The sequence below is a fragment of the Oncorhynchus masou genome, chromosome 16 (genome assembly GCF_036934945.1).
Source record: "Oncorhynchus masou masou isolate Uvic2021 chromosome 16, UVic_Omas_1.1, whole genome shotgun sequence".
Lineage (NCBI taxonomy): Eukaryota > Metazoa > Chordata > Actinopteri > Salmoniformes > Salmonidae > Oncorhynchus > Oncorhynchus masou.
In genome coordinates this window covers 15,368,108-15,382,369 of record NC_088227.1, presented here as the reverse complement: position 1 = coordinate 15,382,369, position 14,262 = coordinate 15,368,108, and the positions used below count along the sequence as shown (strand labels likewise).

The window sequence follows — 14,262 nt, the reverse complement described above, 5'->3', positions numbered from 1 at the left end:
GATGGGTCTGTCCAGGATCCACATGTGGTTTGTATATCTAAACCATGTTTCACAGGTTTTATGAACCTTTATTGTCCCTCTGGAAACATCCTGCTCCTTTTTCATACAGGACTATGGTGCAAATACTGTAACTCAAACAGTGGACAGTGGGTTCGAAGGGGAACTAATTGTATGTTACTGTTGAAAAATACTTTTTTGAGTACTGCTTAGATACAGTATGAAAATAAGGTGTTCTGATCCATAATTAACTGTATTGTATTATTTAAGGTAAAAACAACAGTGATTCATAGCTTGTGTGCAATGGGGTGTATGGAAGAAACATTTCTTCATTCTCAAATGTCATCAAGCTGTGAGAGTATGAGAACACTGGCCCACATAATACATGGGAATGTAACATGACACTTACTACATAATGACATGGGAAGTCACATGACACGTACGACATAATGACATGGGAAGTCACATGATCAAAATCTTTATCACACATTTTAGTCCAGGTTTATGAGATTGTATGCATGCTGTAAACACAATGCAGAAAAATCACTGAAAACAAATGTCATTTTTTAAAACTTTGCTATATGTACTTTGCTATGTATGTGCATTCCGCTTACTTAAAGACGGATAAAAAATGTTCCATCACAGCATAATGTAACAGAAACCTCATTACCATTTGCTTGAACACTTTTTCGACAGCTCATTAGGTAAATATTGTATTTCCCTCACCTCTCCCTCCCCTGACAGATCAGCTACAATGGTATTCGGTCCTTTGACCCCTCGGTGCCGTTACTGCGGCCTCCTCTGATCGTGTCGCTGCCCTGGAACACTTCTCATCACGTCTTCAACCAGCTGCACCCTGGCACCACCTACCAGTTCATCATACGAGCCAGCACCGTCAAGGGCTTCGGGCCCCCAACCACACTCAACATCACCACCAACATCTCTGGTACATTTATTCCCCACCCCCACGTACTCTGTTGAATACGTTCCACAGGGATGCTGGCCCATGTTGACTCCAATGCTTCCCACAGTTGTGTCGAGTTGACTGGATGTCCTTTTGGTGGTGGACCATTCTTGATACACACAGTTACAGATACAGAAACAGTTGAGCATGAAAAACCCAGCAGCTCTGCTGTTCTTGGCACAAACTGGTGCACCTGGCACCTACTACCATACCCAGTTCAATGGCACTTAAATCTTTTGTCTTGCCCGCTCACCCTCTGAATGGCACACATACACAATTTACGTCTCAATTATCTCAAGGCTTAAAAATCCTTCTCTAACCTGTCTCCTCCCAATTATCTACACTGATTGAAGTGGTGACATCAATAAGGTGCCATAGCTTTCACCTGGTCAGTCTATGTCATGGTTCTTAATGTTTTGTACATTCGGTATATATTTTCAAATGAGGTTGGAATAATACTGTGAAATTGTGAATACTATGATAATGCCCTTTTAGTGTAAGAGCTGTTTGAAAAGACCCCCTGAAATTTCAGCCTGTTTTGGTAGGATGGAGTTTTGGCCTGCCCGGTGACAACACCAGGCGGTAAACAAGTTAATAGACTAATAAGAGAGTTCCAAACCTCTCCGCCAATAACTGCTAGTTTTCAGTTCTCCCCTCCCCACTCAGAGAGTCCTAGCAAAATTCTTGCTTGACAAATTGCTCTTTGCTAAGAAGCTATTTTTGTCTATTTTTGACCATTTGGATTGAAAACAATCACCGTAAGGTACACTTAATTGTTACCCAGAAAGGATTTAATATTGAGACAACTGCATTGGACCTTTAACCTTTATTTATCCAGGAAGTCCCATTGAGGTCAGAAGACCTCTTTTACAAGGGAAACCGGACTGAGAGGTTCCTACCTAGTATGGTAGATTACATATACAATGGCAGTGGTGTTGCAGCTGCTAGGCTATAAGGAGTGATACCAGAGGAAATATGGTTTATTGTATATAATAAGTAGCTATCATAGTTGTGTTAAATTGATGCATAATGTAACTGTTATCGTTGTTGTCGTTACGTTAAAAAGGGTCTGTTAGCACTTCAGCTGCAAGTAGCATCTAGGAAGCAAAGTAACCAAAATGGGGTGAAAATAGTGCATTTTAATGCATAATGTGATTGGGTTATGGGTTTTGATTTTCAGAGCAATTTCTCCCATAATACTAAGCACAGCGCTGAGATATCTGTCTGTAATGGTTACTGTATCAGTAACTCGGTTGCTTAATGGAATATATGGATTCTCCATACCTGTTGGAGTCATTTTCTTCAGCACACTATTTTCCCAACTCTAATCTTGGCAGCACTCAACATGCACTAGACAGGGATGTATTTGAAATCTGTTGAAGTGACAACCTAGGACCTCATTAGATAATAATGCGAACCACAGACAGAATTTAAAGCAACCAAATTAAGCAGGTGAATAGAAGCTAAAAGCTTCTTGATATATTGGCAAATAAGGCCAGTAGCCTTTCTTGAGTAAGAAAGGCCTTGTGCTTTTTGCACTAAACACCTAGTTCAATCTTTAAGAGATGTAATGTACACAATTTAGTTGTAATCACACAGGAAACATCATTTCATGCTTTTTTGGCAAAACTGTTGGGTTTCAATTCTCAGAAATGCATTAGAAAACATGTTCCAAGCAGGAGAGGGGCTGTTTACTATGCACTTTGCAGTACTATAATAATAAAGCCAAGTTCAGCCAAGTTCAAAATGAAACATAATGTGTCTTGGTGGAGCATGCTTTCCCCAAGCCTTCAACATAGTACACCCCGTTGCCGTCGATTACCCCCACTCTTGCATTTTTCCTCCATCTGTGATTTTGCATTTAATTCTTGTCCCCCCCCCCCCCCCAAGCCCCAACTCTGGAGGAGTATGATGGATCCGAGGCGTTTCTGAATGAGACGGCCACCACCATCACGGTCCTACTGAAGCCAGCTCAGGCCAAAGGTGCCCCTATCAGGTAAGAGAACTAATGCCTGGCTTTGTTCTAGTCCAAAGGTTCCATCCAATCATTTTAATGAAGCTCCTCCGTCCGCTTGCCTGACCTCTCTGTCAGGTCGTTTGTGTCCTGTTGTTCCCTGTCCCTCCCTGTCCCTTAATGCAGCACAGCCCACAAATAGAGAGAGCACTGCTGGGTAATGTTTTCAGAGACTCTGCAGGGAATTTAGATATTCAGGTCCATGGCCCTGCCGATCTCTATTTGATTTGGCCATTGTTGGCCTGTGCCTTTTCATTTCCCCTCCCCTATCACAATCGGCAGGGATATGGAGTTTGAAGGTACTTGTCATAAAGGGAATTTGAAGATAACTCTTTGCTCTCAGATTCAGTAAATCAGCTATTATGCGGCCAGGCCTGGGCTTCGATTGTGAAATTGGAGGGGCCGCAGATGGGGAGGGGAAGGACAACAGCCCTGAATACAAAACCAGCTGACCACATTTCTTCCTCACAGGCACTCACTCAGTGGATGTGGCAGTTGTTGCTAATATGTCACACACCCCTCTAAATGTGGCAGTTTTTTTTCTGGGATACAGACGTTGTGTAGAGTATTGTTACAAATATCATAAAGATGAATCGCTTAATCAGATACCAAATATGCAATGGAGGGTGGGTATTAGGATTGGGAAATACACTGCCACTAGGATTATGTCATGTTTTTACCCGCTTAAAGGTCCAATGCAGCCATTTTTATCTCAATATCAAATAATTTCTGTGTAGCAATTAAAGATACAGTCCAGGATCTTAAGCACAACAAATTTGTAACACATTGTACGAAATGGACTCGTAACATATCATACGAAATGCAAAACAATTATATGCAATATGACATTTTTCAGGGCGTAACATGTCATACGAAACGGATGACGTAGTGAAGGCATGGGCCTTTAAAGGATTTAGGAGTACCAACGAAACAAAGATGTGTGTTTTTAAAATAGACAGTGATTTGGAATTGGACAGATTGTGGCCTGAGTGCATTATCAAAAGGATAGTTTAATTTGACCAGTTTTGGCTGTGCACCGTAAAACTGGCCAAGCTCTGATGAAAGCTGATTGGCTAATCACGCAGCAACTCTGTGCAGGGGTAATTTAGAGAGGTTTGGTTAAGGTGTGTATTAGGGATTGAGCTATAATGAGCCTTCAGGCCATCTGCTCAGGTAATTTGTAACAGTTTGACAAGCGATACAAGGAAGAGGAAACGAGCCAGAGCACTCACTCTATTTCGGTGGAAGGGGGCAGATTTTGTGTCCATCTGCGCCCGGCATTATGGAGTGTCACTTGCATTTTAGATCTGCGGCGCTTTGAGCTAAAATAGGAGCTATGGAAGGTCAGGGAGGTGGCGAAGGCTGTCATGCCGCTGGGCGCTAATGGTGAGGGAAGGGCGGACGGGGGGAGAGAGAGATGCGCCCCCGGGCAGTCATTACTAAGGGTGGAAGGAAGGAGGTTCTGCTAGGTTTACAGCTCCATGGGTGTGCGAGGGGCGCTCCTCCTCTCCTCGCTCTGCGCTGTGTTTATAAGTTGCCCTGGCACTGTGGTTAGTGCGTGTCTTGCCACGTTAAGACCCTTAGGGGGAGAGACGAAGCACGTCAGTGTGACTTTGTAATACTAATGAGAGACACGACCTGTTTACTCCCACCGGAGTTTCATGAGCCCTTTCTCTTTAGTCTACAGCCTCCCAGTCAGAGAGAATGGACTGTTATTAGTTAAAGGCTATGTGCAGATAAATGGGCTCAGGTAGAGATATCATGGCCTGCAGCGTGTACGATGTTACCAAGCCAGGGCTAATTCCAGCAGTTCAACTCATTTGGCATGCCCTCTCTGTGCTCTGTGAAGTGAGAGATTGCTTTAAGATTAGCCTGCTTTTGTTTGGCTAGCTGACTTTGTTTGCTTGTACTGTTTTGTGAGGACTGATTGCCTGTGATGTCCTGTTCCTCTCCGCAGTGCTTATCAGATCGTAGTGGAGGAGCTGAATCCTCATCGCACACGCAGGGAGGCCAGCTCCGTGGACTGCTACCAGGTCCCAGTCTCCTTCCACGCCTCCAGTGGCGGTTCACCGTATTACTTTGCGGCAGAACTCCCGCCTGGGAACCTTCCGGAGCCTTCTCCGTTCACGGTGGGCGACAACAAGACATACCACGGATTCTGGAACCCTCCGCTCGCTCCCAGGAAGAACTATAACATCTACTTCCAGGCCGTCAGCAGCGTGGAGAAGGTGAATATACACCACGCCCTATCAGCCAAAAGGATTCTCTAACGTTACCCCATTGAGTTATTGGGGTTTTAAGTCTGTCTTAAAACTGAGTTTTACATTGAGGAGCATTGTTTGCCACCCCACCCTTTTAAATGAATTAAAATCCTTATGTTGTATTGTATTTTATTTTTATTTTTTTCCACAGGAAACAAAAACACAATGTCTGAGACTTGCAACGAAAGGTAAGACTTACATTTTTGCTTATTTGTACAACAATAAAAGTCCTTCTTGCCCAATATTAATGCATTGACCGTACAGTACAGTAGGATTTCACTTTTCCCAGTAGCCAATGAATGCCCTGCCCTCTCTTGTGCTCCGACGAAGAACTGTTACGTGATAATGTGTGTGCCACTTTATTTTCTGTCACTCTTCCAAGAGAATTGTCGTGCAGCGAGGATCTGGATTGAGGCAGAATTAAGGAAAGCTTATTTATTTGTAACATTCGCGCTTGTAAAAGCACCTTCTCTGGTGAACAGCTTGTTTCTGTGGGAACAGGGGGCTAGCAGTGTCAATCCTTTGGATTTCACAGATAGAGAGAGAGAAAGCTCACTGGTTTTCATAATAAAGCCATGCTGTTGGTTTTTGGTGATTAAGAGGGAGTGGTCATTCAATTGTTACAATTCATACAGTGCCAGCTCATCCGTGATGTAAATCAAACGGAAATAGGTTGCCGATTCATGGACTCTGTCCTCTTGCACTATTGAAATGATCTGCATTATAGATTATGGACAACATTTATGCTGAATATGCATTTTTGCAAGTGCTATGACTGTCTATTTCATGTGCTATGACTGTCTCTTACTACAATTAAAGGGCCAGTCAGTTTAGCTTCAGCATCGCATTCAAAAGGCACTAGGCTAGGCGACATAGAAGCAATAGTCCCGTCAAGTCGACAGGTAATTGAGTTCCACCCTACTTCTCTCTCTCCCACTACTCTCCTCTTCCACATCGATGGAACAGTAGTGGAGAGGGTAGTAAGTTTTAAGTTCCTCGGCATACACATCACAGACAAACTGAATTGGTCCACCCACACAGACAGCATCGTGAAGAAGGCGCAGCAGCGCCTCTTCAACCTCAGGAGGCTGAAGAAATTCGGCTTGTCACCAAAGAGCACTCACAAACTTCCACAGATGCAATCGAGATCATCCTGGCGGGCTGTATCACCGCCTGGTACGGCAACTGCTCCGCCCACAACCGTAAGGCTCTCCAGAGGCTAGTGAGGTCTGCCCAACGCATCACCGGGGGCAAACTACCTGCCCTCCAGGACACCTACACCACCCGATGTTACAGGAAGGCCATAAAGATCATCAAGGACAACAACCACCCGAGCCACTGCCTGTTCACCCAGGAATCATCCAGATGGCGAGGTCAGTACAGGTGCATCAAAGCTGGGACCGAGAGACTGAAAAACAGCTTATATCTCAAGGCCATCAGACTGTTAAACAGCCACCACTAACATTGAGTGGCTGCTGCCAACACACTGACTCAACTCCAATCACTTTAATAATGGGAATTGATGGGAAATGATGTAAAATGTATCATTAGCCACTTTAAACAATGCTACCTAATATAATGTTTACATACCCTACATTATTCATCTCATATGTATACGTATATACTGTACTCTATATAATCTACTGCATCTTTATGTAATACATGTATCACTAGCCACTTTAACTATGCCACTTTGTTTACATACTCATCTCATATGTATATACTGTACTCGATACCATCTACTGTATCTTGCCTATGCCGCTCTGTACCATCACTCATTCATATATCTTTATGTACATATTCTTTATCCCCTTACACTTGTGTGTATAAGACAGTAGTTTTGGAATTGTTAGTTAGATTACTTGTTGGTTATTACTGCATTGTCGGAACTAGAAGCACAAGCATTTCGCTACACTCGCATTAACATCTGCTAACCATGTGTATGTGACAAATAAAATTTTATTTGATGATTTGATTTCTAGCCTATCATCTTTCCCTTCTGCTAAATCCTTTTCCCTCCTGTCTCCTGATTCTGCCTCTTCGACCCTACTCTCCTCCCTTTCCGCATCCCATGACTCGCATGGTCGCCTTTCCTCCCGGGCGGCATGGCCCTCCCCTCCTGCTCCATGGCGGAGTGACTCATTGCGAGCTTACAGAACAGGGCTGCGGGCAGCTGAGCAAAAAAAATGGAGGAAAACAACATTTTCGGAGGACATCCTTTCCCTTCTCTCTACCTTCTCTTCCTCTGTATCTGCTGCTAAAGCCACTTCCTTCCACTCTAAATTTCAAGCTTCTGCCTCTAACCGTAGGAAACTATTTTCCACCTGCATCCTTAATCCTCCACCCCCCCCTCACTCCTCCCTCTCTGCGGATGACTTTGTCACCCACTTTGAAAAAAAGGGTGACGACACCCACTACTCATTCACTCAGCCTATTGACTGGTCTCAATCACACAGAACTACCCTACGCCTTGACCTCTATTTCCCCTCTCTCTCCAGATGACATCCTGCAACTAGTGAGGTCTGCCCCCCCGACAACCTGCCTGCTCAAACCCATCCCCTCCTACTAGACCATCTCTGGAGACCTTCTCCCATTCCTCACTTCCCTCATGAACTCATCCCTGAACACTGGCTGTGTCTGCTCTGACTTCAAAATGTCCCGGGTTGCTCCCCTCCTCAAGAAACCAGCACTCGACTCATCTGACGTCAAAAACTATAGACCTGTATCCCTTCTTGCTATTCTTTCCAAAACACTTGAGCGTGCTGTCTCTGATCAACTTTCTCGCTATCTTTCTCAGAATTATCTTCTTGACCCTTACCAGTCAGGCTTCAAGACGGGTTACTCAACCAAGACTGCTCTCTGTGTCACGGAGGCTCTCCGCACCGCCAAAGCTACTCTCTCTCCTCTGTTCTCATCCTCTTAGATCTATCCTCTGCCTTCAACACCGTGAACCATCAGATCCTACTCTCCACCCTCTCAGGGCTGGGCGTCGCAAGCTATTCACACTCTTGGATTGCATCCTACCTGGCAGGCCGCTCCTACCAGGGACGTGGAGAGGATCTGTGTCTGCACCACATACTCTCACTACTGGTGTCCCCCAGGGCTCGATTCTAGGCCCTCTTCTCTCTATACACCAAGTCACTCAGCTCCATCATATCCTCACGTGGTCTCTTCTATCATTGCTATGCGGATGACACTCAACTACTTTTTTCCTTTCCCCCTTCTGACACCCAGGTGGCGACATGCATCTCTGTGTGCCTGGCAGATATCTCAACTTGGATGTCGGCCCACCACCTCAAGCGCAACCTCGAACAAGACGGAACTGCTCTTTCTGCCCGCTCAAAGACCTCTACACCATGGTTGACAACTCCACAGTGTTGCCCTTCCAGAGTGCAAAGAACCTTGGCGTGACCCTGGACAACAACCTGTCGTTCTCGGCAAACATCAAAGCATCCGTAGAGTATGACACTACCTCACAGAGGAACCTGCGCAGGTCCTGATCAGGCACTTGTCCTGTCCTGTCTGGACTACTGCAACTCGCTGTTGGCTGGGCTCCCCGCTTGTGCCATCAAACCCCTGCAACTTATCCGTCAGTCCACCTGATTTTCAACCTTCCCAAGTTCTCTCATTTCATCCCGCTCCTCCACACACTCCACTGGCTTCCAGTCAAAGCTCGCATCCACTACAAGACCATAGTACTTGCATACGGAGCACCTAGCTATCTTAACACGAATGCACCAACTGTACGTCGCTCTGGATAAGAGCATCTGCTGAATGACTCGAGCGTAAAAAAAGATGAATGTACCCCAGCAGCAACTTTAATTCCACTCGGAGGTATGAAAACTAGGAGATATGAAACTAGTAAAACCCTAATGTCCTTCAGTAGAGAGCTATATGATGATATTGCTACAGGCAAAACATCTCCTGATCAAAACATCTGATCCCTGATATCGGCCTAAGGTGGTAGCTAATACTCATCAGTATAGCTGCATCAGCTCTCAGCGAAGGTTGACATCACTGACGCTGTTCTTGCTAGGAATGACAAGCTTGCTTCGTCTTACATTACGTCACGGATAGAATAGGACAAGTTCCAACATGGAACTCATTGTCAGTGATTATGTTGTCGCCCACAGTGGTGAATTATTAACATAGATTCATTCAGCTTTATCTCTATGCTTATCAATTGGACTCATATTTATGTGTTTGTGTGTTTTTCTCCTTGATTCGGACGAGTATCCCCGTAATGCAGTTCTTATTAATCAGTTAAGATGCAGATTTATATAGTAAGTGCTGTGTATTTATAAGGCCAAGCTTAGAAATCAGCCCACAAATGCTATTAGATTATCAGACGTGGAAAGCGCTGTATCTATAATCCGTAAACAGCTGTCTATGCATTGACACAACAGCGGTTGGACTTGTTGTTCATTTCAAAGATCGGACAGGGGAAAAAAATAGCGTAGCGTCTTTCATCATGGCTTTGGTAAGAGAGAATCCATTGGCCACATCAACACACTCTTATGAAGTGACTGAACTGTGGATGATTTTTATTAGTGTCACAATTATGTGTGCCCGTGTCGTCAGTGTCACTTCAATTAGGGGTGGGTGGTTTCATGACTGCAAAAGGAGAATACCAAACGTAGCTTATTGATTTCTGAATCCGGTAATAATACTGAAATAAGCCTATAGGAGAGTAAGATACAACAAATGTAAGTGTTACATCCTCCCTTAACAATGTTGCTTAGTCTGAACAATAAACGATCCATTTCCCAGAACTGTGTCCTGATCAGAATTTCAAGTAGCTATGTGTGTGTCCATGCAGTATCCCACTTGGAGTATGTGTAGGCTTTGGCCACTTGTGCCTGTCACACTCAATCACTCACGCTTTCCATTTGTGATAGATTAAATGCTAGAAGTGCTCTCATTCTCTGAATTGAGAACCACCTTAATTGCCCTAACTTAATTGGATATGAAAGCTTTGTTTTTTAACTTTAAAATAAATAAATAAATAACTGTTGTCATTAATTGTTTTCCGTGTACAAATGTCTCCGAAGCGCATTGGCCTGAAGGTTGTCAAACGAATCCAGATAGAATTTGATAAGGGCTCTGCCATGTAGCCCACCGTCAGGAATGAAAATAGATTTTCATTTTAAGCAGGGAATTTTATCTGCAAAATAGTTGTAATTCAATTCCATTTGAATTTCCTCCTGTATTTTTTTTTCATGAACGTATCTCATAAGCTCGAACAGAAACATAAGTATTCTTGAGGCAAGATGGCGATTATGTCTCAAGCAATACCTTCAAAAGAATTTGATACCGGGCTGCAGACCTGATAAAATAGCCTTTTTAACTGGTGTCAGCATCTATTGTGAAACCTCCTCTGCTAGTAAACCTATTGGTTTTCTGGTTGCGTTCTATTACATTTGTTATGGTGCTCTTGATGGCGTTGTCCGGCTGTTGCATGTAAAGCATTGAGTGGATGAGAGTTACGTATGCCTATGAGATTATTTATTGCTGCTGTTTTACCATATGGAAGAAGAAAAGAACTGGTGAAAAGGTGACATTTTTCTCTGACTCCATTCCTTTGTTCCATAATATTTGCCGCAATGAATGATAAGCAACCTTTGACGGAACAACTCACAATTCTATCCTGGTAATGTCCAGCCTTGTTTATCACCGTGTGGCTAAGTTCAGGAATACTCTCAGCAGAACCAAACTATTCTGCTTCAGTTAATTTAGCAGATTTTATTCCTAAATGCGTATGAACCGGACTTAAATACCAGAAAATTGTTTCTGTACAGTAATTTTCCTGGGTACGATAGCATGGCTAAAGTGAGGGTGAAAGAGCTGTCAAACAGCGAGAGGGGAGCTGTAGGAGTGTTGAAGTGTTAAAGCCGGAGGCATGGCCAGTGGGTGACAACGTGAGAGACAAGGACAGTTTGTCCGGCTCCGCTGGGACACTTTCTGTAGACGTTCCCTCTCCCTCCAACCTGATAGAAAGAGGGAGAGATTTGCAGAGGCACATGGGGAGGGGTGTGTGAGGTAGGGGGCCCACTGTCAAGTACAACAGGCAGTCCCAAAGGGTATATGCCCCTAAAGCCCCCCCTACACTGACAGAGATTAGTTTTAGCCCCGGAGACCACTTCCTTCCTGCTACATACATCCAGCTTTCTGTTCCTAGATGTGTTTTAGTGGCTGTTGGACATGATCTCTAGGGTAGTTTCATCCATCTACAACTTGTTAGCGATCTCTCTGATCACAGATGATATTCCACGCACAATTTTCAGTGAAAATATCTAAATATCTAAGATTATGACAACCTTGCTCTCTGAAAAACACTGACCATTGATTTCCCTTCCTTGATATACAAAAAGGATTTGAGGGTCATAGAAATCAGCACTTATTTAAAACCTGCTGTGCTCCTGAAAGCTTTCTAAAGGAGATGGGGGGGGGTGTAGTCTGTCTTTGGAGGATTTTAGTTGTCCTCTTGCCTCAGGGTGGTGAGTTAGTGAAATACACAAGAGTGGCCCCTCTAGTGACACAGATGCCAGCGTGTTGGTCTTCTCTCCCATGGTAGAAACTAGGCCAATGAATTGATCCCGAGGAATAATGGCTTGAGTGCTGGTTGAAGATGGCCTTTGCCCATGTTTTCAGGTCTGTGCCAGTCGGCCCATTGTATCATTCTCCCTAAACACCTTCCGTTTGAATCTGAGGATGGGTAAGATAGGAGCTGTCGCATTTGTCATTCCTTTCGCTGATAGGAAACGGTTGGTTATTATTCAGCTGTTGACATAAAAGGGCTATGTTATTGTATGAATGAATGTACTAGGTTCAGTGTTGCGTCGGGAGATAAATATCCTTTGTACCTCATATTTGCCCTGGGTTATAGGAGATATAGGACTTGGGTCAAGAGAATAATTATGTTGTTGAAATTGTACAATAGCATTACAGTGTACCACTACTGTAGGAAACACATTTTACTAAGTACTGGGAGACCAGAGAGTAGAGGGAAAGTATTAGGCTTTGTTTTTTGTGTGTGTTTTGCATTAGAAAGAGGATTATTGCATTTGTATTTATCAATAGCAAAATATTACAATATATCAAAGAGGGAACCGTATCAGTGTAGATATTTAGATTGTTTTCACTTTTTATTGTACATTGTTTAAAAAAAAGAGTTTGATGTTCACATTCGACAGTATTTGCGTATGTCCCTATTTTGTCATTTGTTTAACAAATAACCCGTTGGGTACTAAGATATAATTGTTGTTTCTTTGTTTTATAATGAGGATCCACACCCAATGCTTTACAGAAGTTAATGGCTCTGAAGATTTTGAAAGTATTAAAAGACCGCAGATGAATTTATGCTTGGAAAATCTCGTGGGACCATAGGGGGTATGGAACATAATTAGGAATTCAATTCTGATGGCATTTAGTAGAAAACCCAACATAATCATGATATCAGTGTGTGTAGAACCAGTGCACATAGATATTATACAGTAATTGGAATATCGGTGTATTGAAATACGAGTAGCTGTGTCTTCAGATGTCTCTTTGAATGTGTTTGTGCTCAAATCATTGCTGTGACGTGGCTCGATCTGGAAGATGTCCACAGTAAATCTTGAAGTGTATGCCTTCACGTGTGATGGAACAGAATGTATGTGGCGCGGAGTGGACCACCATCTGGTCAACTAAAGTGGTCGAAGAAAGCATGCTCCCGCTGGGAGAGACTCACTTTCGCCGTTTCAAGTCATGTGTTTCCTGGTCAAAACTACAACAATCTCTTTTTTTTGTCATTTCTCTTTGTTTCTCCTGTTACCTAGGAGCTACAGAGGAACCAGAGGTGATCCCGGACCCGGCTAAGCAGACAGACAGGGTGGTGAAGATCGCTGGCATCAGTGCCGGGGTGCTGGTGTTCATCCTGCTGGTGCTGGTAGCCATCCTTCTGGTCAAGAAGAGGTGAGTGGAGCATCGCACACAGGAAACGCTGTGTTACTTGGCTCTATGCGACACCATGAGCTCATCCTCTACTCCATCCCATGCCATCAGCATAACCGTGAGGCTGGGTCATGACTATCAGTCAGCCTACAGTACACTAGGAGGGGAGGAGGGGGAAGACACTTCCAGTACTGTATGTTATTGTTTTTGTAGTGCCAAGACTAGGTGTAATACTGTTTTACCAGGGTTTGGTAGAGAGTTGGATTAAGTTTCAAGGGGTAGCAGGCAGAGTACTGTACATGCAGCTGATTGAGACGAGGACCCATAAGGCCCGTCTCTCAGAGCAGCACAGTGAATTTATGAGCATATAGATTTCCCCAGGTTCTCTTAACATCTTCTGAGATTTTATATCTGAAGTGGCTGGTCTGAAAAGCCATGGGTTTTGAAGTGGATGTGCACTCACACATACCAGTGGTGTACAATGCGAACAGACAACACACCCAGCTTTGCTGCAAAGTGGAATATTTATTTGAGGACTTGGAGAGGTGTCTTCCAATGAAGAGGTAGTATTCAGATGTGATTTACTGTGGGTCGTTAGCACTCCACTGCAGGTTGTTCAAGGGTTTCTGCTTTTTTGCTGTCCTTTACAATAAGGTGGACAGCTTTTTGTTGAGGGTTGCATTCAGGATACATACTATAACAACGCTATTGAGCTGTGCTCAGTTTCTACTAGTCTCAAGGTCAATCATTTTGTCACCTGCTTTACCTCCTCATCCCACTCAGTAATTCTGGCGCTGCTTCATTCAACTAATTCAGAACACTGTTTATTGCATGGTTATCACACTAGATTTATTTACATTTCCTGGCCTTTATTCTGTGGTGTTTGACTGTGTTGACCATCTAACTGTGTTAATGTCATTAATTGGCAAACTAACAGTCCCCAGTCATCACCAATAGACAGCCACTGATGCAGAGAGTGGGTTGAGCCTATATGAACTCCTGTGCAATCTAGTATTGACTGTTAGTGGAATTGATTTAAGTCCAAACTCAACATGCTTTTGCTATACTTTTGTGTTAGTATTTTCCTACTTAGA

General features: G+C 43.7%; 1 protein-coding gene across 12 annotated transcripts in view; it reads left to right on the top strand.

Moving 5' to 3' along the window:
- The window catches only part of LOC135557538 (receptor-type tyrosine-protein phosphatase kappa), a 150,404-nt gene that overhangs the window by 116,811 nt on the left and 19,331 nt on the right, over positions 1 to 14,262 (top strand). For all 12 annotated transcript variants that reach the window (XM_064990878.1, XM_064990877.1, XM_064990875.1 and 9 more), the window contains exons 10-14: positions 742 to 943; positions 2,852 to 2,957; positions 4,933 to 5,203; positions 5,388 to 5,424; positions 13,054 to 13,189. In XM_064990878.1, coding sequence (XP_064846950.1) covers positions 742 to 943; positions 2,852 to 2,957; positions 4,933 to 5,203; positions 5,388 to 5,424; positions 13,054 to 13,189 — 752 coding nt within the window. The remainder of the gene's footprint in view (positions 1 to 741; positions 944 to 2,851; positions 2,958 to 4,932; positions 5,204 to 5,387; positions 5,425 to 13,053; positions 13,190 to 14,262) is intronic.